The sequence below is a fragment of the Chelonoidis abingdonii genome, chromosome 4 (assembly GCF_003597395.2).
Source record: "Chelonoidis abingdonii isolate Lonesome George chromosome 4, CheloAbing_2.0, whole genome shotgun sequence".
Classification (NCBI taxonomy): Eukaryota; Metazoa; Chordata; order Testudines; family Testudinidae; genus Chelonoidis; species Chelonoidis abingdonii.
The window spans coordinates 142357122-142383440 of record NC_133772.1 but is presented as its reverse complement, the minus strand read 5'-3'; the positions used below and the strand labels follow the sequence as shown (position 1 = coordinate 142383440).

Below are 26319 nucleotides of genomic sequence, written 5' to 3'. Positions count from 1 at the left end.
ATGTAGATCTCCTGTCTTATTTTAGTGAAGTCCGTTTGTATGGAAGTTTGGTTATTAATGAGAGTCTCCAGGTTGGAGAGCTCTTTTTTGATGTTTTCCTGTTTGCTGTATAGGATGCTGATCAGATGGTTCCTCAGTTTCTTTGATAGAGTATGCCATGTGATGCATCCATATACAGGGAATTAAAGGTTGCTAGAGGATAACTTCCTTGTAAATTTTTATTTCACTCCCTTTTATAAAATGAGTACATTCACAATTAAAATTCCTGTTGCTCGCACCCATTCCAAATTCTCTCCTTTAAAATATTTCTCTTAATCTCCCTTAATGCATAGACCTCTCTCACAGCCTCCATTTTGTGCTGACTTCTTTCTGAATCTGTTAATTGTTATGAACCATTACTGGACATGTGAAGTGAGTAAGGTAATATCTTTTAGTTGGTCCAGTAAAAGATATTACCTCACCCACCTTTTGTCTCCTAATAACCTGGGACCAGCATGGCTACAGCTGCACTGTATGAACAGTTATGACAGGTTTTCTCTGAAATGTTGACAGTTTTATAACCCTATATATTGTTTCCCCTTATCCACCTCTCTTTCTTAGTACAAGCCTAGTTTTCCTAATTCTAGGGGCACCGTATCTTAATTACTCTTTGCACCTCTATCAGTTCCTGAATATCCTTGTTATGATACGATGCTCCAAAAGTCTTTCATCAGATTTAATTACTCATGATCTCTTTATCCAGACTTCTTTTTGTATCATCTGCACATTTGTATTCTTTCCAGTGTCCTTCTATACAATTGATTGATTGTATACTTGGGAATAGATTCAAAGTCTAAACTTTTCTTTGGCTAATTCCATTTACCACCACCTTCCTATATGATCTTTGTGTATCATTACTGTCTGAACTAGGTCACAAAGTCAAAAGACTTCAGAACACAAATTTGGTTGCTGTGGGGGAAAATATTACTATAATACTTTAATCACACTAAGTTACATGGGTTTTTGACTTGTCTAAGAATGGTAGTTTCTTGATTTAGATATTCACTTTTCTGTGAGCATCATTTTCATGTAAATCAATACAAAACTGGGTGACTGCGCTACAAAATGGCAGATGAAATTCAATGTTGATAAATGCAAATGCACATTGGAAAACATAATCCCAATTATACATATAAAATGATGGGGTCTAAGTTAGCTGTAACAACTCAAAAAAGATCTTGGAGTCATAGTGGATAGTTCTCTGAAAACATCCACTTAGTGTACATCGGCAGTCAAAAAAGCAAACAGAATGTTGAGGATCATTAAGAAGGAGATAGGTAATAGGACAGAAAATATCATATTGCTGCTATATGAATTCCTCGTACACTCATATCTTAAGTACTGCATGCAGATGTGGTTGCCCAATCTCAAAAAAGATAGATTGGAATTGGAAAAGGTTCAGAAAAGGCCAGCAAAAATGATTAGGGGTATGGAACAGCTTCCATATAGAGATAGAACAAGAAGACTGGGACGTTTCAGCTTGGAAGAGAGATGAGTACGGGGGGGATATGATAGAGGTCTACAAAATCATGACTGGTGTGGTGAAAGTACATAAGGAGTACATAAGGAAGTTACTCCTCATAACACAAGAACTAGGGGTCACCAAATGAAATTAATAGGGAGCAGGTTTAAAACAAACTGAAGTATTTTTTCACACAACACACAGTCAAACTATGGATCTCATTGCAAGAGGATGTTGTGAAGGCCAAGACTATAACAGGGTTAAAAAAAACTAGATACATTCATGGAGGATAGGTCTATCAATGGCTATTAGCCAGGATGGGCAGGGATGGTGTTCCTAGCCTCTGTTTGCCAGAAGCAGGGAATGGGAGACGGGATGAATCACTTGATGATTACCTGTTCATTTCCTCTGGGGCATCTGGCATTGTCTACTGTCAGAAGACAGGATACTGGGCTAGATGGACCTTTGGTTTGACCCAGTATGGCCTTTCTTATCACAGAATCATAGAATATCAGGGTTGGAAGAGACCTTCGGAGAGCATCTAGTCCAACCCCCAACTCAAAGCAGGACCAATCATGTTTTTATGTTTTAAAGTATGTTTTTGTGTTCTTCTATAAATGTAGTATTCCGAACTTGCAAACTTTAGTTTATGTCTGTAAGATCGTACTAAAGATTACTTTTAAAATACAGTATTTTGATGTTTAAAAAAAAAAACAACTCAAAACTATCCTGCTGCTAACAAGATTTTTGTTTCTGTTTGTATGTGTAGATATGACACCCAAACGCAATTCTGTGCAGAAAGACCCGGATGCAAGTTACAGCCGTAGTGGTCGGCGCATTAAACCACCATTGCATTACTGGTGTGGACAACGAGAGTTCGTTGATCGTAAACTAAATGTTACTATAGAAGAGGGTGGAAAAAACTACTTGAGTATTGTAAGACTTTTCTGCATGTTATTTACCTTATCATTGTTCTATAATTGTTTAAAAAGTATCGAAGTTAAGATGACTTTTCTATGCCACAGCCTCTTAATTCAGTAGTTTTTGAACTTTTTTCTATTGTGGACTACTTTGTAAGGATCGCTCCTTGAGGATAAGGATGGTTCAGTGGTGAGCATTCTAGCTTGGTACTCGGAAGATGTGGGTTCTTCTTCGAGTGCTTGCTCATATCCATTCCAGTTAGGTGTGTGTGCGCCGCATGCACATTCGTCGGAAGATTTTTACCCTAGCAACACTCGTTGGGTCGGCTGGGCGCCCTCTGGAGTGGCGCCACTATGGTGCTGGATATATACCGCAGCCAACCCAGCCACCCTTCAGTTCCTTGTTGCCGCCCGTGTCAGTCGTTGGAACAGTGGAGCGCAGCTTAGCTGACCTCCACTTCCCTAGCTACTCGTAGTTCTTGTGTTTATAGTTATATAGTTATAATCCTTTTATATATATATTTATATAATTATACGTTTTTTCTTTACTAGCATAGTTAGTTTAGTAATAGTTAGCGGGGTTCGGGGAGTAGCCCCTTCCCCGCACCCAGTGCCGGAGCCCATGCCCGGCTCACCGGTTTTTAAACCGTGCTTGGCCTGCCACAAGCCGATGCCGTCAGGAGATCCGCACGACTCCTGTTTGAGGTGCCTCGGGGAATCGCACTTCACAGCTAAGTGCCCCATTTGCAAGGCTTTTAAGTCGAGAACAAAATGGAGCGGGACTTCCACTTAACCTCCACCTTCGGCACCGAGTGCTGGTCACTCGGCGGGCGAAAGCGCCTCCCCAGCACCGGACCCCGCCGTCACTGCCAAGGCCTCTCGACGCCGGCTGTCGCCGGCACTGAAGTCAACTCGGCACCGCTCCCTCTCTCCGAGGTTGAGAGAGCCCACGACTCCTCCTGCCAGTGCCTGTCAGCTCCCCGGCACACGCCGTGGTTGAGCTCCCTGCTCCTGCTGCTTCCGTGCCAACTGCACTGCAGTCTGAGAGCTCGTCTAAGTCGGACCGCCCGGCATTGACACCTGCAGAGGCACCGATGACGTCAGCACCGTCGATCCCGGTCCCACAAGGGCCGTCGAATCCGGGGCCTGACAGCTCCCCGGTACGCGCTGTGGTTGGGCTTACTGTTCTCTCCACGCCGGAGACATTCCCAATGGCAAGGGATCTCATTGCCATGACAGAGTAGATGCTGCCTGAACCCCCGGCACAGCCGGTGCGGGTAATACAGTCTCTTGGCAAGCCTCCCTCGATACGACCATCCTCGGTCGGCACAGCAGAGCGGTACCGTTCATGATCACGGTCCCGTCGGCACTCCTGCTCCCGACGCCTCTTGCAGTCCCGATGCTGTTCTCCTCGGTACCGGTCGCACTCACCGCACTGGTCGGTGTCCCCTGCACCGACCCGCTAATCTCGGCACTGTTCCGGCTCCCGGCACTGCTACAAGCACCGTGACTCCCGCAGCTGCTCCCGACCTCGAGATCTCCGTCGACCTCCCAGCACCGCTCTGGTCGCAGGTCCGGATCTCGTTCCAGGTACCGGTAAGCCTTCCGGTACCGATCCCCGGTACCGAGTTGGGCAAGGTCTGGTAGAGTCAGAGACTCTGCCCATGATTTTTCAGCACCTCCATGGCCATCCGGACACGCATCAGTGTCTTCCCACGTGGACAGCTCTTATACTCAGGACCGCGATTCTGATGTGCCCACCAACAACCTAAGAGCCCATCAGGACCTCCTAAGGAGGGTATCACTCAATGTGGACCTCCAGTTGCAGGAGGTCCCGGAGGTAGGGGACCCGGTAGTGGACATTCTGTCGGCGGTTGCCCCAGTAGAGGGGCTCTACCCGTTTATTCGGATCATCCAGATGAATGCTGATACTCTAGGGAGGGTACGACTACTTGTCTGTCCGTCCTCCTCCCTGCTCACTAGTCGTTCAGTCCGTTAAGGAAAGGGAACGGCATGGCCAGCAGGCGCCAGCCCCGAACTCGAAGGGGCTAGGCGAATGACCATACTCAGCCGCAGGGTATACTCTGCAGGGGCCTTATAGCTCTGCGTGGCAAATCAAAAAGCCTTGCTTAGCCCCTATAATTATAACACCCGGGTGACGGTGGATAAGGTTATGGAGCTTCTCCATCAAGACTCCCGCCAACAGTTCACTGCCCTTTTGGAGGAAGGGAAAAAGGTGGCCAGAGCTTCCCTCCAGGCCTTGTTACCGTGAGGAGCATCTCATGGCTCAGGTTCCAAACCTCTGGCCGGAGCAGCGGTATACCCTTCACGACTTACCATTTGATGGTAAAGGCCTCTTTGCGGCGAAGTCAACCCCAGGCTGCAAGCCTGAGGGACAGCAGGGTCCTAACGCGCTCTCTCGGCGTGCATACGCTGACGACCTAACGCAGGCCTTTCCATCCCCAGTCACATCGCCGTACTTTGTGCCTAGCCACAGACAGGACTTTGGCAGATGGCGCGGCCAAGGTGGTCGCAGACGACTGTCAGGACCCCTAGAGGACCAAGATCGAGGTCCCTCGCAATCATCACCGGGACCAAAGGCGAACTTTCGAAGGTGCACCCGAGGGCGGCGTACCAGTTACAGGCGGGATTCCACTCCTACTTCCTCTTGGCGTGGTCCCAGTTAACTTCAGTTCGCTAGCTCCTACACATGGTGGAGTATGGGTACCACCTCCAATTTGTTCCAACCCTGTCCCTCTTCAGGGACTCCTCTCAAGCGCAATTCCTCTTACAAGAGGTGCAGGCGCCGATGGATGAAAGGGGCAGGGGGTTTTACCCCCATTATTCCCTAATCCCCAACTCGTACGGAGGTCTCAGACCTTTCCTAGACCTACGAGGACTCAACCAGTTTATGATAAGGTTGAAGTTCCGCATGGTATCCCTGGGAACCGTTATCCTGTCCTTGGATCCTGGAGACTGGTATGCCGCCCTCGATATGAAGGACGCGTACTTTCACATTGCCATCTTGCCTCCGCACAGGAGATACCTCCGCTTTCTAGCCAACCATCGGTACTTCCAGTTTACGGTCCTGCTGTTTGGCCTTTCTACAGCCCCACGGGCATTAACCAAGTGTATGGCCGTAGTCGCCACCCACCTCCGCCAACGTCGGATATGCGTTTTCCATATCTGGACAATTGGCTTATCCGAGGAGACTCCGAGACACAAGTCACTCAGCATGTGGGCATCGTCAAGGACCTATTCGCACATCTAGGCCTGAGGATCATTATGGAAACATCCACTCTGGGTCCCACACAGAGGTTAGACTTCCTAGGAGCTATCCTGGACTCCGACCTAGCTGGTTCCTGCTTACCACAGCCGTGGTTTCAGGCGATGGCACGAATCATCCGAGGTCTGCAGATTTTCCCAACGACCTCGGTTGGCACTTCTCGGTCTCCTGGGTCCCATGGCTGCCTGCAAGTTTGTAACCAAACACGCCAAGCTCTGCCTGTGTCCTCTCCAAGTTTGGCTCAAATTGGCGTACTGCCCAGACAGGGACCCAATGGTCACGATAGTCACCATTCCCTTGAGCACCCTAAGCTCCCTAGAATGGTGGCTAACTCCCTCCATGGTGTGGGCAGGGATGCCGTTCCATCCGCCCCAGCCCTCACTGTCCCTGACGACGGACGCGTCATCTCTCGGCTCGGGTGCTCACCTTGGTCACCTTCGCGCTTAAGGCCTTTGGTCTTCTCAGGAGCTGGCGTTCCACATCAATGTCCAAAAATGAGAGCAGTCCGCCTGGCGTGCCCGGGGTTCCAGCAGCAGCTGTGAGGCCGTGGTGTCTCAGTGTTTACAGTCAACACAGCGGCCATGTGCTACATAAACAACCTGGGAGGGACATGGTCCTCCTCCTTTTGTCAGGAAGCCATCCATCTCTGGGACTTTGCATAGCCCACTCGTTAAATCTGGTAGCGTCCTTTTTCCCAGGCGTTCGGAACGCCTTGGCGCTTTGACTCAGCAGGTCTTTCCTGTCTCATGAGTGGTCGCTCTGCCCGATGTGATGCATTCTGTTGCCAGAAGTGGGGATTTTTTCCCCACATATAGACCTGCTCGTTTACTGCGAGAACAGGAAGTGTCCGAGGTTCTGCTCCTTCCAAGGTCTCTCCCCGGGACCGATCTCGGACGCTTTCCTCATGCCGTGGAAGGGCCAACTCCTTTATGCCTTCCCACCGTTCCCCTCCCCCGGCTTCATTGGGTCCTGCTCAACTTCGCAGGGGCAGGAAGCGCGTATCATCATGATCACTCCAGCGTGGTCCAGGCCTAGCACTGCATACACCACGAGTTGGACTCGACCTGTCAATAGCCAACCCAAATTACCCTGCCACTCCACCAGACCTCATACTCAGGACGCATGGGCAGACTTCGCCAACTGGACCTGCAGTCCTCTTCACCTCACGGTGTGGCTGCTGCGTGACTATTTGGGGTAGCAGGAAGCCTTCCACCTGGTCAACGTTACCTGGCCAAGTGGAAGCGTTTCTCCTACAGGTGCGAAATGCTTTGATCTTACTCCTGCTGAGTTCTCGGTCCCCTCTATTTCGGACTACCCACTCTGGCCTACAACAGCAGGCCTAGCGGTTGTCCTCGCTGAGGGTACACTTGGCAGCCCATCTCTATTTCCACCCAGGCTAAGGTGGTCGTTCCGTGTTTTCACACTCTAATGGTTTCGAGGTTCCTCAAGGGCTTGGAAGTGCTTACACCCTCAACGTTACGGGCCGCCCACCCAGCCCCAACCTGGGCCCTCAACCTGGTTTAACCAGACTTATGTCTCCTCCATTCGAGCCGTTAGCGACCTTGCTCGCTGCTATACCTGTCTTGGAGACAGCTTTTCCGTAGTCATTACATCGGCCAGACGAGTCTCCGAGCTCAGGGCCTCTTTAATCGGTGGGTTTCCGCCATACACTTATGTTCCAAAAGACAAGGTGCAGTTACGACCACACCGGGCTTTCTCCCTAAGGTGGTTTCGGCCTTTCTGTTCCATGCTTCAACCGATGGGGACAACAATTGGCACTCACCTGAATCGAATGGTGATCAGCATTTCATGTTAAGCGGACAAACCATTTTGTAAAAGCAGCGGAGAAATATTGTGGCACCAATGGACTAAACAGACCTGTTGGAGCGTGAGCTTTCGTGGGTGAATACCCACTTTCGTCAACGCAGACAAAACCATTTTTGTAACACGCCCCAACTCTCGGGTCGCAGTAGCAGACCGAAGGAAAGGCCTACTTGTTTTCCTCTCAGAAAGGATCTCATCTTGGGTGGTGACGTGCACCCGCACTTGTTATGATTTGGCTCACATTTCCCCAAGCCACATTCACCATGCGAATTCTACCAGGGCTCAGGCTTCATCTTGCACCTTGCTGGCTCCATGTACCTACCCACGAGATCTATTGCGGCCAGCTCCATGGTCCTCGGTCCATACCTTTGCTCATCGCATTATGCTCTTTTGTTCAACAGTCAAGAGATGCTGCCAGCCTCTGGTCTCAGCATTTTTACATTCTGCCACATTTCACTCTGACCCTACCCGCCTACATTAAGGCTTGGGAATCACCTAACTGGAATAGATATTGATATGAGCAAGCACTCGAAGAAGAAAAGACGGTTACTCACCTTTGTAACTGTTGTTCTTCGAGATGTGTTGCTCATATCCATTCCAAACCCATCCTCCTTCCCCTCTGTCAGAGTAGCCGGCAAGAAGGAACTGAAGGGTGGCTGGGATATATATCCGGCACTATAGTGGTGCCACTTCAGGGGGCGCCCAGCCGACCCACCGAGTGTTGCTAGGGTAAAAATCTTCCGACGAACGTGCATGCGGCACGCACACACCTAACTGGAATGGATATGAGCAACACATCTCGAAGAACAACAGTTACAAAGGTGAGTAACCGTCTTTTCAATTCTCTGATCTGCCACAGACTCCTTGTATTAGCTGGGCAAGTTATTTAGGGCTGGATTTTCAAGTACCTAAAGAGCCAGATATCTGCCTCTGTAGGTATCTGAAATCCCTCTTGAAAATCTAGCCCTTGGTTTCTCTGTGCCTCAGTTCCCCGTCTGTAAAATGGGGATAAAAGGGCTGTGCTATCTCACAGGGGTGCTATCTCACAGGGGTGCTGTGAGGATAAATACTGTGACAGTGCACCCCATATTCTTCATAGTTCTATTATGATATGATTATGGCATAATTAAGATGCATTTTGTACAAGATAAGCCATGTGAACTGTCATTGGAAAGGTTATGATTTGCTGAATATGATTATCCTATTTGCATGCATGTATCATTTTTGTAGCAGTGGTTTGAGCATTGGCCCGCTAAAGCCAGGGTTGTGAGTTCAATCCTTGAGGGGGCCATTTAGGGAACTGGGGGTAAAAATCTGTCTGGGGATTGGTCCTGCTTTGAGCAGGGGATTGGACTAGATGACCTGCTGAGGTCCCTTCAAACCCTATGATTCAAATGGTAACACCCAGTAGTCTAAATAGCTGGTTGTAAGGGGCCTATTCAGGGTAATGGGCCATTCGAAAGACCAGTAGGCCTTAGGAGAAGCTTATCCCCCACTGGCTGAGCCTTCCTAAGAACTCTTCAGAGAGCATGTAAGTAATGGCTGCTATGACTCTAGAAGAACATGTGACCAGGCCACGTGATTCTGGACTCCATCTTGGGATGTCAGTATTTTTCCACAAATTGGTCTGGGAGCCGAGCTTTGAAACAAAGGGTTCCCGCCATATGCTAGAGCCATGTAAGGCAGGGAGTGACATCATCTGGGGTTCTTCACTTCACTTTCCACTTCCCTGGAAACCCTTGAGGAACAAAGACTGAACTGGGGGAAATGCTGGACCCAGGGATTTCTAGCCTGTGTATAAAACATACAAGGATTCCAAGCTGCAAAGCAAGTGTAGCTTGTGACTTAAGAACCTACAAGTCTGCATGTCCCATCAGTTAAGGTGAGGATCTGCTTGGGGGAAAATCTCTGCTTGATTACCACAAGTGTGCATTGTTCTCTACATTGAGGGAGAGGCAGAACTGGTATTAAACCCGCATACTGGCCAGATTTGAACAGGGCAGGACAGTACAGGCAAGTCTCATCTTACGCGAGGGTTCCGTTCCGCGGTCAGCACGTAAAGCGAAAACTGCGCTTTACATTGAGGTGAATGGCGGACGGAATTGCCCGCACTACAGGTACAGAATTACAATTTTTTTTTTGTTTGTTTTTGCTGACCACGTAAAGCTGAAATCGTGCATGTTAAATGCGCGTAAGATGCGACAGACCTGTACTGCTCTGGGGTCCTAGGCTGGGAAGCTGCTGGTTAGAGAGCTTGCATGTAACTGCAGTTGAGTGTGTCCCTACCTGTGTGAATGCTGGTGAGAGTGCAGGCTGGAGGGCTTTGGCACTTGTCACAGCGGCACAGTGGGAGAGTGAGCCCAGGCTGGTGGGTCAGATGGCTCAGATGTGGTACCTCAGTTCTACGTGGCACCCTGGGGGGAACTCATCACAAATACCTCAGATTGTGAGGTGCTCTCATTCTATGGTAATGGGGGCCATATAAGCACCTGAGAGAGATTCCGTTGCAACCTCAAAATGCTCATTCCACAAATATATTGATTATATTAAAAACGTAACATTAGGACAGCACTAAAGAGAGAAGATGAAAATAACTCATGCCAGTGCAGTAGGCATTAACATTTTTTATCTGTGCTGTAGTTTAATTTCCTCTGAGTGGGTGGAGGACTTCACATTCATTAGGACCAAATATTCCCTCTTCTCCTGTAGCTCTTTCTGGTCTGATCTTCCCTGGTCACTTTGCAGTTTGGGTCAGTCTTTTGTGTTTGGAACTGCTGGCTAATTCTAACATACTAGGCAAATTTGATCATGGTTGAGTTTAAGTGAAAGGAAGATGTTGTTTCTTAGTTGTGCATGGGCTTAAATGGGGCAGCCGTTACATTGTTTTTGGTTTTTTTTAAAGCTTAATTGATCTAAAAAGCCTCTGGAAACCTGAAGAGGACTGGACTTTGCTGTAATAGCTAGCTGGTGCCATTGCTTGAAGATGCTGTTTTGCCTTTGTGATATAAACAGCTCCACAGACCACAGTGTGAGACTCACTTTCTTAGTTAAAGTGGTCCTATCAATTAAAGGAAACCTGATCTACTATTTTGGTCTCACTGTAGTGTCACTTGTGGAATTTGTATGAGCATCAACATTTACAAAATATTACTGATGCAGTATAGCAAAATACTGTGCCATACATTTTATTACTAACACCTCCAGCGCTCCATCTCAGAGTGCAAGACAAAGAATACATGGCTTGTTTTTCCATACCGGTTTTTGCTATAGATGTGTATAATCTCTGGCAGACACATTTCTTTTCTCATTTTTCAAGGTATGTAGTAGTAGTAAACAAGCCAAAAAGAAAACCGTTTCCAGCTCCCCAAAGAACAACAGAGAGGATACAACAGAGACAAGTGAAGGAAAAACTAAAAGCCAATCTAAAGGTAAGAATGGCCATGTGTTTGCAAGCTATTGAGTGCCTTTTCCCTCCTGAAGTAATTGTAAATGAGGAAGATAGTCTAAATGTGGGCCTATAATAAAATCACTATGATGGGGTTGATATTAAGAACTTCTAAAATCTTGATTGCCAGTTGATTTTTTTTAATAATTAAAGCAATACTGTTCACTAGTTTTATGCCAAAAAGAATGATTGGTGGTGTGAAAATAGAGAGGGGATACACACTTCATGAATAGACAGATTTGTTATCTGCCATAAATTGAATTGGAAACAGGTTGATTAAAATTTCTGCTGCTATGCTGTGAATCTGAACCCATCAGACTCAGTGTTGTCAATGTGCGACACTGAAAAAGGAAAGAAAAATGAAAGTTCACCAATCTAGCTTCACTTTCCAAACTGAGTGAAGTGCAGAAAGTAAGCGGCCTGCGTAAATAGGAAAAAGTACATTCGATCATCAACTTTTAAGTCTTTTGGGAAATATACAGTAAACCCATAAAACTAAGTGTAAAAACAAAAGTTAGTGTCCTTTTTGAAGCAGCTAGAGCAAGGGTTGGCAACCTTTCAGAAGTGGTGTGCCGAGTCTTCTAATTTAAGGTTTCACGTGCTAGTAATACATTTTATTGTTTTTAGAAGGTCTCTTTGTATAAGTCTATAATATATAACTAAACTATTGTTGTATGTAAACTAAATAAGGTTTTTAAAATGTTTAAGAAGCTTCATTTAAAATTAAACTGCAGAGCCCCCCAGATTGGTGGCCAGGACGCGGACAGTGTGAGTGCCACTGAAGATCAGCTTGTGTGCCATCTTTGGCACACGTACCATAGGTTGCCTACCCCTGAACTAGAGCATCTCCTATAGAATTCTTTATTGCATGAAGGGAATATTTCATTTTGGCTGGGTCTAATCCAAAATAAAACTCATGTAACTGAATGAGATTGAGTAAAACAGTAGCATTTTCTATTGACTTTCTTATGTTCCATATTTATTCAGTTTCTTCATGTTGGAATTAACTTCTGAAGATTCTCTTTGTGGTTTTGATAGTCTTAATTTACTCAGCAGTTTGGATGGATTCTATCAGTTGGGAGCACTTAACTGAAACCTACAAGGAGCCCTGTCCTGGCCAGGCATGCCTGCCCCATTCTTGTGAGCAGAAGGGTGTTTGCATTTTTAAATGGAACTACTACCTACTGAACCAATTCTGCTTCTGTTATGATGTGAGGGTTCTGTAGCAGGGTGGATCCCTGCTCCGGCCCTGAAGGGGTTAAAAACAGCCCAGGGAAGGGGCCGGGGCTGGAGAAAGCGGCCTTTTAGGCTGGGCTGATTGGGGAAGTGGCTGCAGCTGGGGCCACGCCCCAAACTGAGCCACAGGCCCTTATAAAAGGGCAGAGAAGCCAGGAGCCAGGGGAGTCTCTCTCTGCGTTCAGAGGGAGAAGGGCCTGGCTGCTGCAAGGGACCAGAAAGGTACCTAGCGTGGAGCAGGGCTGGGGAAAGGCAGAGGAGCTGGGGAGCTCCTGCCTGGAAAGCCCCAGGCTGCGGCCTAGGAGTAGGCTAAGAGGTACTGGGGTTGCAGGGTGCAACCCAGGGGTAGGCCAAGGCAGCAGGTCCAAACCCCCTTGCCAATGATGAGAGGCTAACACTGCAGTCTGCCCCAGGGCGTGGGGGCTAGCTAATGACTGGGCAGTTGCCAAGACCCTGAGGCAAGGTGGGGATAGAGTGGGGCGGGGGGGTTCCCAGGAGGGGGAAACCCTTAAGAGAAAGGGGTTACTGCCAGGGGGAAGAACCCCACATAAAAGGGGCACCGGGGTCCAGGGAGGGACGCTGGGCCAGAAGCCAGAAGGCGGATCACCGGCCTGCAGAGGGCGGTCCGAGCTGTATATGTGAGCTAATTCCCTGAAGCAGCCAGCAGGAGGCACCGCGGGGGTGAGTTCGCCCAGTTACAGTTCTCATTGACTTCAGGGAGTAAAACATGTCCCTAAGCAGTTGAGGGAGTAGGATTCTTATTAATTGAAATATCATGTCCTGAAACAAGAACTTGAAGAGACCGATCTAATGAGTGCAACACGTCCTCTCTGACCTAGAACAGTCTGTCAGTTTATGTGGTGGCAGAGATTTTTGGGGATCAGATCCTCCTTGCCTTACTTGTTACAAGTAGGTTGACTTGTGGAAGCAAGGTGGATTTGAAAGGGCTTCAGGGATCAGGATGACATACAGTCTTGCACTTGTTTATGACTAGAGCTGCCTGTTTGTCACAGCAGTGGAAAAGTCACGCACACTATGATTTCTCTATGTGATTTTAATAAAGCACCCATGAAGAGGGGAAGGCCTGGTGGGGGGAGAGTGAGTTCTCCCTATATTCAACCCTGGGAGTGGTGACTCCTGTGTCCCTATGAAACCTGAGTGGTGCTATCGACCTGTGTGCTAGGCTGCAGTACCTGGAGTGGGGAGTTGGGTCCAGCTCTGCAGGGAACAGGAGCCGCCGCTGCCCATGATGAGTGCGGTGTGGGTTCAATCTCGGGCACACACCCCACCCCCCGCTCCAGGCCTCTCCTCCTCATTTGTCAGTCTTCTTTAAAATAAAAACAATGAACCTGTGACTTTTTTTCTACATTTACTGTGACTGTTGGAAATTGATATTTTTTTTCAATTTTTTGGTTGAGCATTAAGTTACATTCTCATCCAGGAAAAAAAAGGAACTTCCACGTTCTTTGATAGTCTGAGCATGGTACCACTCAAGCCTTACTTATTAACACCTCTTCCCAAGCCTCTTAGCCATAAAATTGTAATAATTGAACTGTATCTATTTTCTGATAATTGGGTTCTTAAACTTAAACTTGCAATATATATTTTACTGCTTACTTCCGTGAGCATGAAATGTGCAGTGAGGCTGTTCTATAGATTTCTTACTGTTCCTAACTGAAAAGTATAAAGATGGAAAAATGTGTTTATGGTGTAGATTGGGGGGGAAAATTCCATGTTTCTCTTTGATCTGAGCAATACTCTAAGTTATTAGCATGAAAATGTCTTGGAACACAACTGATATATTTAACTCTTATCTAGTGCTTTTCATCCATAGATCTCAAAGTGTTTCACAAAATAAAATCAGTTTCCCCCTTTAAAATGGGGATGATATTTAAGTACAGAAAAGTTAAGTGTCTTGACCAGGGTTCTGCAGTAGGTCAGTAGCAGAGCCAGAAAAAAGAGTCTAGGTCTCCTGCTTCCTCATTCAAGTGCCCTGACTGCTGGTCCGTACTGCCTCACACATATACTAGGTAGCATCTGACTTTCTAGAAGAGTTTTGAAAATGTAAGCCTCAGTGAAGTCTCCATAAATGGAAGTATATGCAAGAGTGCATAATTGGACCCATAGTGTTATATTGTACCCCCCCAAGGCATAACCCCTGAAATGGACCAGAGAGCTCAAAAAAGTTTGCCATATTCACCTGGTGGAATTTTCAACTAATGCTCATGTTGAGTATGAGTTTGCACCATAGCCTTCAAATGTTGGGCAATTAACTCTCTCACAACCTGGAAGGGATGTCCATACAAGGGATGTCCTGCAACTTGCCTATGCCATGTCTTTCTCATGTATGGGACAGGACAGTACAGAGTCGGAGTTAATGCTGTTTAGCGGCACTAATTCCCACTGATTTTACATTATTTCTGTATGTTTGGGAGGAAAGCTGGCTTCTGAAGTCAGCTGCTTCCTAACCCAGCGTGAACTGATGGACGCCCTCCTGACCTGTGGAACCCTAGCCCCCTATTAGTCTGATGGAGAGACTTCTGTGGAGTCAGGGGATTTGCACACTGGGGAGTTACTGTTTGCCTCTGTCCTGTTCCACTAGCTTCTGCCAGTAAAAGTGGAAAGGAGTATCCAGCTTTGACAGTTGTACAAGGGGTTCAATATAGCTGCTGTAGGGGGCGTAAGGCATAGTTGTTTAACAGCATGCAATGCTACATCACAAGTAAAACCTATCTTGGTGTATGTGAAAACAATCTGTATATAATATTTTTTCTTTTAGGAAAAATCTATGAGAAGAGAACAAATTTCGAAAAAGAAATTGGGTCCAGTGACAAAAGAGACCGTAGACGTTTTATTTCAGATCCTGATGAAAGTGACTCTGAAGCTGAACTTAATAATATTGATAAAAAGACTGTTGTATTGACACCCTTGAAGCATAAAAAGCTGTATCAAAATAACCTAACATATAATAGCCAGACTGCAGAGCAAAGTATTGCAGAATATGGAACTGAGATGAGAAATTGCAAAACAAACTCAAGGAGAGAGCTAAAGACTTGCAAGTATTCTCTAAGGTCACTGAAACAGTTTTGCCAAGACAAACTGTTTACGGAAGAATCCTCAAGCAAGGATGAGGAAGACTCCAGTGAAGATATCCCTCTGTCTATCAAAAGGAAAACAAAACCCTCTTTGGAAAGAGAGATTTGTAATTATAAATCTTCCTCCGATGCTAGAAGTTCACAGAGCGATGCAAAGAAGAAATCGTCGGAGCAAAGAAAAATAGAAAATTCTGCAGCCACTTCCTCCCACAACAAACAGTTAAGGATAGATCCGTCTGATCAGAAGAAACAATCAGAAGTGGAACCGAAAGGAAAGGCTCCTGCTGGTGGGTCAAACAGTGCCCCTTTGATTGATAGGAGAGTAAACACAAGAAAAGCGAGTATGAACCCTCCAAGGTATGTGTTTGAGTCAGAAACTGAGACAGAAGACTGTGATAGAGAATTTCAAATAAAAGAAAAGAAATCAAAAGTATCTGCCAAAAAACCTGATAGCAAGATTATCAACAGTACAAAGTCTTCAGCGGTGAAATCAAAGGAATCTGACAAGAGAGAGGAGCAGAATTTCTTGGAGTCTTTTCCGGGTGCAACTGAAGACTGGACTGAGAGAGAACTACAGAAGCTACACAGGCAAGCGGTTATGCTTGGTAACAAAAAACAGAGCAATTTGCCTGGACTTTATAAGCAATGTATTAGACTTGAGCATTTAGATTTGCTTAGCATTACTTTTCAGTCAAGGTAGAGTAAGATGTACCAATTACACTTCTGTGTGTTTAATATTTACTTAGACTATTCTGTTTGTTTTTCATTTTCAGTCCTTATCTCTTTCTTAAATTTGGAACTGTCTTTTTCAGACTTTTTTTAAAAAAGACCATGAACTTTGAGTATTTCTCCAGACAATACAATCCTATACACCTTTAAGGAAAAAAAAAAAATGAAATGAAGGACACAGACAATGTAGGTTTTGGTAAAATAAGTTATGCAAAACTATTAAATTTAGAGTAAAACAAATTTTTCTTTAACATGAGTCTCCTGTTTTATTAAAATATTCCCTTACAGGGTTCACAGCTCAAACCTATTACAGCATTGTGCCAGTGTAGGAAAGCTATAAATTTAAAATGACTAGAAACAAAATAAAAACTCACTTTTTGTTGTGGGAGTTAAGATATGCAAAGAGTAAACGATATATGTTGTACAAAATCACGGAAATTAGGTTTTTTAAATTCTTCAGTTGAAGGTGCTGATGTTTCTAAGTGTGAAAGATTTTTCACATGAGGAAATGGGGAGAGAGCAGGACTGTTTAGCTGAAGGAGCAGGTCAATAAAAGGTGACATGATAGAAGCAAACAAACTAAAGAATGGGATAGAGCAAGGGTAGGCAACCTCTGGCACGGGTGCCAAAGGCAGCACGCAAGCTGATTTTCAGTGGCACTCACGCTGCCTGGGTCCTGGCCACTGGTCCGGGAGGCTCTGCATTTTAATTTAATTTTAAATGAAGCTTCTTGAACATTTTAAAAACCTTGTTTACTTTACATACAACAATAGTTTAGTTATATATTATAGACTTATAGAAAGACACCTTCTAAAAATGTTAAAATGTATTACTGCCATGCGAAACCTTAAATGAGAGTGAATAAATGAAGACTCAGCACACCACTTCTGAAAGGTTGCCGATCCCTGGGATAGAGAAAGCTAAGTGGGAACTAGAACCTGCTCTCTCCAAATACAATAGGAAGGGGATGTTAAAAAAAATAAAATAAAAACCAACACTTACAATGTACAGGGAAATTAACTTGTGGTACTTATCACCACAAGGCATTGATGAGGCCAAGAGCTGAGCAGGGTTTGACACTTCTGTGAATAATAACTACAGTTATTTTAGGATTAAAAAAAACCTTCAAACAAATAAATTCATGGTTCAGTGTATAAAAAACTACTCTGCCTGAGATTCGGAAGAAACTCCGCCCATGTGCAGGTCACTGCATGATTGTCTGTTATGAAGGTTTTACACCTTCCTCCAAAATGTCTGGTACTGCCTGCTGTTGGAGGCAAGATTCTGGATTAGAAGGACCATTGGTTTGGTCTAGCAATGTCTACATTCCTAAAAGAAGGAGTTCGTCTTTTTTAAAATTTGATTTAATTTTTTTTAAACCTAACAATTTAAATGTTAGATTCATTCTGTCTTATGATCAGAGGTTTGACTTTTGAATGAACACGTAGTTCAACTCATTTCTTTTGGCTATAGATTATTACATTTTTTGCTCCGTTTACAGGGCTGTTGCTGCTTTTCCAAAACACAAGAATGGCTTTTGGTTGGATGTAGCAATGACTTTGGGTACTCGGTCTGCGGAAGAATGCCAGCAGAAATATATGGAAGAGCATCAGACAAAAGATTCCAAAAAGCATGCCACAAAGACTGCATTAGATAAAAAAGGACAAAAAGGTACCGGCCTTTCTGCCCAAATCATGTTTGTTTCTTCTGTTTCTTCGTTTTTCTGATTTTCAAGCAGTTGTTTCTTTAATTCAGTCCACACTAAGCAGGTGACCTTACACAGAAGTGGTATTAGTGCATGTGCAGTGCATGTAAATTGATAGCGATGCATGTTGAGTATACGCGTTGGGTTTACTCCAGTACCGCCCGCTGAATAGACTCTAATAACGGCTGTCTGTACCTTTATCGTATTGTTAGCCCAATGAGAACTGAAGGGCTGCACAACATTTGCCACAGCCTAAACTTCCTCATTCTGAAGGCAAGGCTGCCCGTCTGGACTGCTCTCCAGGCTGTGCACCATCCGTGCCATCATCTCCTCCACACTTGTCAGCCAACCGCCTCAGGTGCTCACAGGGACATTTCTCGTACTCCAGGACATTGTGAACCCTTTCTCCCATTGGTGCATCTCAACCTGTCCGAGCTGCATTCTCTGCTGCTTGTTACAATCGAACCATCCACTCTGGTGGATAACCCGTCCCTGCTCCAAAAGCAGCATTTCCAGGCCTGTACCAACGACTCCACCACTCCTGGAGGCTTCATCGGACTCCAACAGTTTCTCTGAGCTGGACCTGACATTCTCCCCTGCTTCCAGGAGAAGCTCAGACTCCTGTGCCCACGCATCTCACCCCCTAGCATGTGACCCAACGCTGCTGGCTTGGTACCGGTACACCTGTGGCCCACATACCCCCAAGTCCCAGCCATATCCATCCCTGCCCTCCTGGATAATCTCTTAAAGCTCAAAATGTCAGGTTTTGACCTCAGCTCTGTCGGGGTCCCTCTGGAGGCCCTAAATGCCTTCCTTCCCCCCTATGGATGTACATACTATTACACTCACCCCACCACTGTTCACTTCATGAGAGGCCTTCTCAACAGCTTCCCTCAGGTACTAAAAGTTATGTATCTATGGGAACTTAATCTTTCCCTCCCCACCTTCCCCAAACCTCCCTTCAAAACCTCTGGCAACATGCTCCCTCTCACATCTCTCCAAGAAGGTAAACTTCCTCATGGCTATCACATTGGCCAGGAGGGTTATCAAACTGGCAGCCACGATAGCCAACCGCGCGCGCGCGCACACACACGCGCACACAATTTCATAGGGTCAAAAGGTTTCCATATGACTGCATCCCAAGTTCCTCCCAAATGTGATGTCAGAATTGTTCTACCTCAGCTGATCTGTTCACCTTCCAGTTTTCCATCCTGAGCTGCATTCCAGTCCTTCAGACAGGACTCTTCACTCCCTTGACGTCCGCCGTGCACTGGCTTTCTATCTGCTTAGAACTTGCTTCCTTCATGCCTCTCCCAGACTGTTTGTGGCTGTTGCTGACTGTTCCAAGGGCCAAGCCCTCTCATCCCAATGAATTTCAAAATGGGTTTCGGGCTGCATCTGTGAATGCTATAGGCATCCAGCACCCTGCCACCTGATGGCATTATGGCACGCTCAGTGTGGGCACAGGCATCCACATCTGCCTCCCTAGCTGACGTCTTCTGGCAGGCATCTGCCAGGTGGTAGTGTGGTTTTCCATACATACTTTCACAACCTATTACACCATCTCCCATTTGCTAATCCCCATATCTGTTCTGAAGCTTTAATGTTAAATACTCAAACTGTAATTTATCAGCTGTGAGAACTAAGTGGCTTCAAATCTGCTGAAGGTGGAAGCTTCATTGAATTGTACAAAGTTAATTCTGAAATGAGCATTCCAGAAGCTGCAGAATCTCTCTCAGGTCTGCTCAGTCTATTGCACAGAAGATCTGGGACACAATGAAGTCAAAGGCACCTGAGCTCACAGATTGTACAACAGAAACCTAACATCTTTCATATCTGATATGCAAACAAAGAATATTTCTGCTTAAAGGACCAATAAAATAGCTAAAAAATTGATGTTTACAATGCTGTCACAAGGCTGCAGAGTCAACGTCCAATTGAAATAAGGGCTAGACACACTTTTTTTTAAAGTGTAAATTAGAAGTACAGGGAGCAGGAAAACGCCAAAGATCATAAGACTGAGGATTTTACATCACAACAGTATTGTCTATAACTAATAATCTGCAAGACCAAATAGCATAGTCAATAACTCTGAACAAATGTAATATGTTGGCAGATTCAGATAAGAAACAGCCGGTAATAACTGCAAAGGTGGGAACATTTAAAAGGAAACAACAAATGAGAGACTTCCTGGAGCATTTGCCAAAGGATGACCACGATGATATTTTCAGTGCAACACCCCTACAGAATAGAAGAGTAAAGGTAAATCTGTAATTTAAAAAATATATTAAATGAAATCTTCAATTTTAAAAATCTGCCCATTCAATTTCTTGGATCACAGGTCAGTGACTTTGTGTTGGGAGAAGGGGCTTATATCTTTGACCACTTATAGCTGAGTGTTGAAAATTTGGACCTCTAATATAAATGGATTAAAGGAGACTGGCAAAGGAAAGAAACTGTGTCCAATTTTTGTTGCTTTATGATGTGTAAAGAGATTCTGAAATGTGTGTATGGCTCACTCCATCTCTCACAAAAAATTGTTTCTGGTAACTTTGAAAATTGGGGATATTGAATGTGGTCCTTCCTGGTTTTGCTGGAGAACTCTTAAAAGCTCACAGTTCTCACACTAGACATTCTGGGGCATACTGAGTATTTTAACAAATACCTTTTCTTCCAAGTGTTTCTTACATATTTGAGTAAACAGATGTCAACAATTCAAAGGCTTTGTCCACTGTGTAAAACAGAACCAGTGACAGAATTTTTTCTTGCCCACACCTGCATCTAAATTAGGTTTAGCCCAGCTTCAGTTGCAGCTGTTGTCAGCAGCGATTCCATTTCATTGTGCAGGCCAAAGAGCTTACAGCCCAATAAATATCCTTTCAATCAGTTTTTGCCCGCTTGTCTACCTTGGTCGTCTTGGAAGACTAGAGAATTATTGTTTGCACGATTTGGGATTTCTCCCGTATCTCAAGCACTTTTCTATAAGATGACAAAGCGGATTTAAAAAATGTGTAGTGACAAGGCACGGTATTTTGTTTTTAAATTAAAATTAAGAAGATTGCAGTTCATACTGGTCACGACAATATAGTCTCTAGTCTTCCAAGACGACCAGGTAGGACAACCGGCGCGACCACTGATTGAAGATATTATACTGGGCCTGCTAAGCTCTTGCACTCACATGAAATGAAACGATTGCTGACACAGCTGCAACTGAAGCGTGGCACACCTAATTTCGATGCAGGTGGTGGGGCCAGAACACTTCTGTCACTGGTTCTGTCTTTACACGTGAGACAAGCCTTTGAATGTTGGCTTGAATCACTGTTACTCACATATTAAGAAACACTTACCAATATTCTCTTTCTGCTGGTACCTGCTCGTGTATTTACGTATTTTGTGGATTGTTTGTTTGTTACTGGCACAATTTGATGTACTAGAATCCAAAAATGGAATTAAACCATTGCTACTGGCATGATGGAAACCATCTGCCTTCCTCTCGGAGTAGTGATATCATGGCTGCTACAAGCTATTTTCGGACATTTTAAGTAAGATGGGAGATGCATGATGTGACAAAGGTCTCATCCTCGGCCTTGGGGGAGCCTGCCTGTTCATGACGATTGAGTCGTCTTCACAATCACCCTGTGGATTGCGGAAACAATCCCATGAGCCTTTCCCTCTGGAGTAGAAGCCACAGTCCAATCATTTCATCCTGTGTCTTTCAGGAGATTGGGAGGTTTTGGGGGACCAGGCCCGCCCTCTATCCAGAGTTCCAGCCAGGACCCTGATGGCTTATCAGCCTGTGCAACACTTACACTTCTGGATACTTCCCATGTCTTCCTCCAAACATTTTTATTCACGACCGACCTTCTCCGGATGTCTAATACCGCTTTACTTCTCAGCCAGTCCATCGCAGTTATGGACCTACCTCATTCTCCGCTTCTATGGCATGCCTCTTGGCCCAGTTCGTCACACATTCCTCTCCTCTGGCTCCCCCTAGGAACTGACTGACGATGAGCCTTTACCCTCATCAGCATGCAGAGGGTCTTAAATTACGAGTATTAGAGTGCTTAAACTGCCTGCACCGTCACTCTTAGCGGTTACTTGGATCAGGTGTTCCATATCCTGGAGCAGGCCCTGCATTGGGTCATCAGGGAACAGAAAACTGACTTACCAACCGTGCGCTATATCTCCCTGTACTCCTCTGTTCCACTGGCCGGGTCTATCAGTGGGATAGAAGCTGCATGATCATTAGGCGCCTCACGGGTTAGTGCTCATGAGTCCAATGTCTTGAGCCAGCCGTATCAAGTCTGACAGCCATACAAACATGAAGACGCGCTCAGTCCCGAAAGTGTCTGGGCTGGTTTTGTTCATATATCAATTAAGATGTCTGGCGGAGGGTGATGGACATGCACCTCAGCAGATTTGGCAGAGGACACTACACTGGGAGCAGAGATAGACTACGAGAGGAGATAGGATACAGAGACCTAGACATTAGAGGACTGGCCAAAGAATCCTGAGGGTTTGCAGGAGAAGGTCAGAGTCTGTAGGCGGAAGATCCACTGCCTGCCGGTGACAGACTAGGATAACCGACATGTACAGTTGCAGAACACAGACCTAGGGGTATTGCGGGCGGACGGATCTTGACGTAACAGCGCTGCGTAGTTGCAAGAAGGCACAGATTCTTGGGTGATTAAGAGGTGCATTGCCAGCAATTGAGGGATGTGTCATTCCTCTATGGCATGTGAGACCATTGTTGGAGTCTGTAGTGTGTCCAGTTTGGGCCCACACTAAGCAATGGATAGTGGAAATTTGGAAAGAGTCAGCGGAGGGCAACAACAAAGATCAGGGCTAGTAGAAGGCTTATGAGGCGGCGCTGAGGGAGCTGGAATTTATACAGTCGGCGAAGAGACCAATGAGGGATTTGATAGGCTGCTTTCAACTCCTGACGAAGGGGCGGGTCCAAAGAGGACAGGATCTAGGACTGTTCTCGTCGTGCAGATGACGAGAAAAGGAGCTATGGCTCTAAGTGCATGGGGGACGGTTTAGGTTGGCATATTAGACTTTTTCACTAGAGGGTGGTGACAGCACTTGGAATGGGTACTAACCTGGAGGATGGTGTGAATCCCCTTCACTTAGAGGTTTTTTATGGTCAGCTTACAAAGCCCTGGCTGGGATGATTTAGTTGGGGATTGGTCCTGCTTTGAGCAGGGGGTTGGACTAGATACCTCCTGAGGTCCCTTCCAACCCTGATATTCTATGATTCATAGGTTAGTACAGTGGGAAACTGATAAGATTTGTTAAGATCTTATTTATAACATTCTCTTAATGGGCCTCAAACTTTGGAAGCTGAAGTGCAAGCAGAAGATGTGGAGTCCTCAGAAGAGGTGACGTTGCTGTGTCCTGGGCATGCATTCTAAATCTCTAGTATACTAGCTGGTTTCTTGTCCTGCAGGACTGAGAGCCAAATTAACCATTTGCTTTCTAAGAATAGGAATTGCAGGGAAGCTCTCTAAAAATGGAGTCTTTCCTTCACACATCGGCTAGTGAAAGTCTTACTGATCACATTGCAGTTTGCCACCTGGCTGTAATTCTAGACTCTGAGCTGAAAATATATTGGTCTGCAAGGCTCTACTGTCTTTACCTCACTGCAGCTGAAGGTTCACCATGGCTTCAGTTCTCTTCCTAAAGAGAGGCGTAAGAAATTTTAAAGACTGTCTTTACTAAGCATCGCATAAGGCCTGCCTTTGACACCCATAGTGCAGCAATAAAATCAGCTGCCCCTGGGATATGTGCTCCTAGACATGCTTGGCTGCAAGCGTCTGGCCTTCAGTCGAAAGCACTGCAGAGACTTGAATTTCCAAAGAAGTATCTAAGAAATAGCTAGAATAGGCTCATTTAAGCTATGGATAGCAATGTCACCAGGTTCATTTCCCCAACCTCCTCTTGTCACATAGACCCTCAAATAAATCCTGGTGCACTGTCTTCAAGAACCTTGATGGTAATGGTTTTCACAATGACTACTCTAATCAAATTTGCCCAAGAAAGTCAGAAGAGGAGGTGACACAAAATCTAGCAATATTTTCCCATTCAGGACATATTAGGTCTCTTTCAATTCACTTCCAGACCTGGCTATGGCTCAGAGACTGTTCTGAGAGAGGTTTTAGCGCTTGTTTGAAGACAGGTTGAATATGAAGGGAAGTTTCTTTTATAAATCTAAAATGAGGCAGGTAATAAAACTGTCTGGAGGTGTAGTTAGTTAGGATTTTTATTCTGTAAGTGAGATCCAAGTGATGGTTAATTTTCTGTGTGACTAGCAGTTGATGATGATGGAAAAATTCCACAGTTGTGTGGTCTGATTATTTTTTTTTTTTAAAAGGTGGGTGTTCCCTTTGCATGTACATACACCTGCATGCATGCTTGTCAAGCCTTGTCTCATGTGTACAGACTTTACAAGCATAACCCTGACGGCAGCCATTAGTTCTTCGAGTGCTTGCTCATATCCATTCCAGTTAGGTGTGCGCGCGCCGCGTGCATGTTCGTCAGAGAAACTTTTACCCTAGCAACACTCGGTGGGCCGACAGGTCGCCCCCTGGAGTGGCGCCACTATGGTGCCTGATATACACCCCTGCCGACCCAACCTGCTCTCAGTTCTTCTTCCGCACCGTGTCGGTCGTTGAACAGTGAGCGCAGCTTAGCTTGACCTCCGCTTCCCTAGCTCTCGTAGTTATTGTGTATTTTAGATATATAGTTATACATCCTTTTATATATATATTGATCTATACTTATGCGTTTTTTCTTTGCTAGCATAGTTAATTTAACCATAGTTAGCGGGGTTCGGGGAGTAGCCCTCCTGTGCAACGGTGCCGGAGCCCTATGCCCGGCTCACCGTTCTTAGTCCGTGCTTGGCCGCCTCTGGCCGTTGCTGACAGGAGATCCACACGACTCCTGTTTACAGTGCCTTGCGGGATCATTATTTCACAGCTAAGTGCCCATTTGCAAGGCGTTTTAAAGCTGAGAAACAAAATTGAGCAGGCACTCCTTTTCCCTCCACCTTCTGCCACCGAGCGCTGGCTACTCGGCGGACAGAAGCGCCTCTCGGACCGGACCCGCCGGCACCGGGCTGTTACCGGCACCAACGTCAACTCGGCACCGCTCCTCTCTCGGGGTTTGAGAAAGCCACGACTCTCCTGCCAGTGCCCGACATCGCTCCCCGGCATGCGCTGTGGTTGAAGCTCCCTGCTCCTGCTGCTTCTGTGCCAACTGCACGCAGCCAGAGAGCTCGCCTAAGTCGGATCGCCGGCACCGACAACGTTGGCACCATCGATCCAGTCCCACAAGGGCCGTTGAATCCAGTGCTGACCGCTGCCCTGGCACACACGTGGTTGAGCTTCCTGCTCTGCTGCTCCCGGTGCTAATGGCACACAGCGCAGAGCTCATCTAAGATGCATCACCGGCACCAACACACCTGCGCGGCACCGACAACGTCGCACCGTCGATTCCCAGTCCCACAAGGGCTGTCGAATCCGGTGCCTGACTGCTCCCCAGCGCACGCCGTGGTCGAGCTTCCCTGTTCCACGCTGGAAGACATGAGGGATCTCATTGCCGTGACAGAATGGATGCTGCCCTGAACCCCCGGCACTGCCGGTGCGGCTACTACAGTCTCTTGCAAGCCTCCTTGATAGACCATCCTCTGTCGCGCAGCAGAGCGGCACCGTTCATGATCACAGTCCCGCAGACGGTCCAAGTTCCGTCGGCACTCCTGTTTCCGACGCCACTTGCAGTCCCGACGCTGCTCTCCTGGCACCGGTCGCACTCGCTGCACAGGTCGGTGTCCTGTTCACCGACCCGATAATCCCAGCACCGTTCCGACTCCCAGCACCACTACAGGCACTGTGACTCCTGTAGCCGCTCCCAACCTCGAGATCTCGGTCGACCTCCCAGCACCACTCTGGTCGCAGGTCCGGATCTCGTCCAAGTACCAGTGCGCCTTGCGGTACCGGTCCCAGGTGCCAAGTTGGGCAAAGGTCTGGTAGAGTCAAGACTCTCTGCCCATGATCTTTCAGCACCTCCATGGCCATCCAGACACGCATCAGTGTCTTCCCACGCGGACAGCTCTTATGCTCAGGACTGCGATTCTGGTGTGCCCACCAACAACCTGAGGGCCCATCAGGCTCTCCTATGGAGGGTAGCACTCAATGCGGACCTCAGCTGCAGGAGGTCCTGGAGGTAGGGGACCGGTAGTGGACATACTATGGCGGTTGCCCCGCTAAGAGGGGCCCTACCCGATTTATTCGGACCATCCAGGCGAATGCCCATCCTCTATGGAGGGTACGACTACTGGTCTGTCTGTCTTCCTCCCTGCGCACTAGTCATTCAGTGGTCAAGAAAAAGGGAACGGCATGGCCAACAGGCGCCAGCCCCGAAATCGAACGGGGCTAGGCGAATGACCCTACTCAGCCGCAAGGTGTATTCTGCAAGGCTCCTTGTAGCCTGCGTGGCAAATCAATAAGCCCTGCTTAGCCCTATAATCATAACACTTGGATAACGGGGGATAATATTATGGAGCTTCTCCATCAAGACT

General features: G+C 46.4%; 1 protein-coding gene across 1 annotated transcript in view; it reads left to right on the top strand.

Moving 5' to 3' along the window:
• MIS18BP1 (MIS18 binding protein 1) overlaps positions 1 to 26319 on the top strand; it is a 52270-nt gene that overhangs the window by 15962 nt on the left and 9989 nt on the right. The window contains exons 8-12 of the mRNA XM_032769677.2: positions 2271 to 2437; positions 10848 to 10959; positions 14992 to 15895; positions 17538 to 17707; positions 19858 to 20003. Coding sequence (XP_032625568.1) covers positions 2271 to 2437; positions 10848 to 10959; positions 14992 to 15895; positions 17538 to 17707; positions 19858 to 20003 — 1499 coding nt within the window. The remainder of the gene's footprint in view (positions 1 to 2270; positions 2438 to 10847; positions 10960 to 14991; positions 15896 to 17537; positions 17708 to 19857; positions 20004 to 26319) is intronic.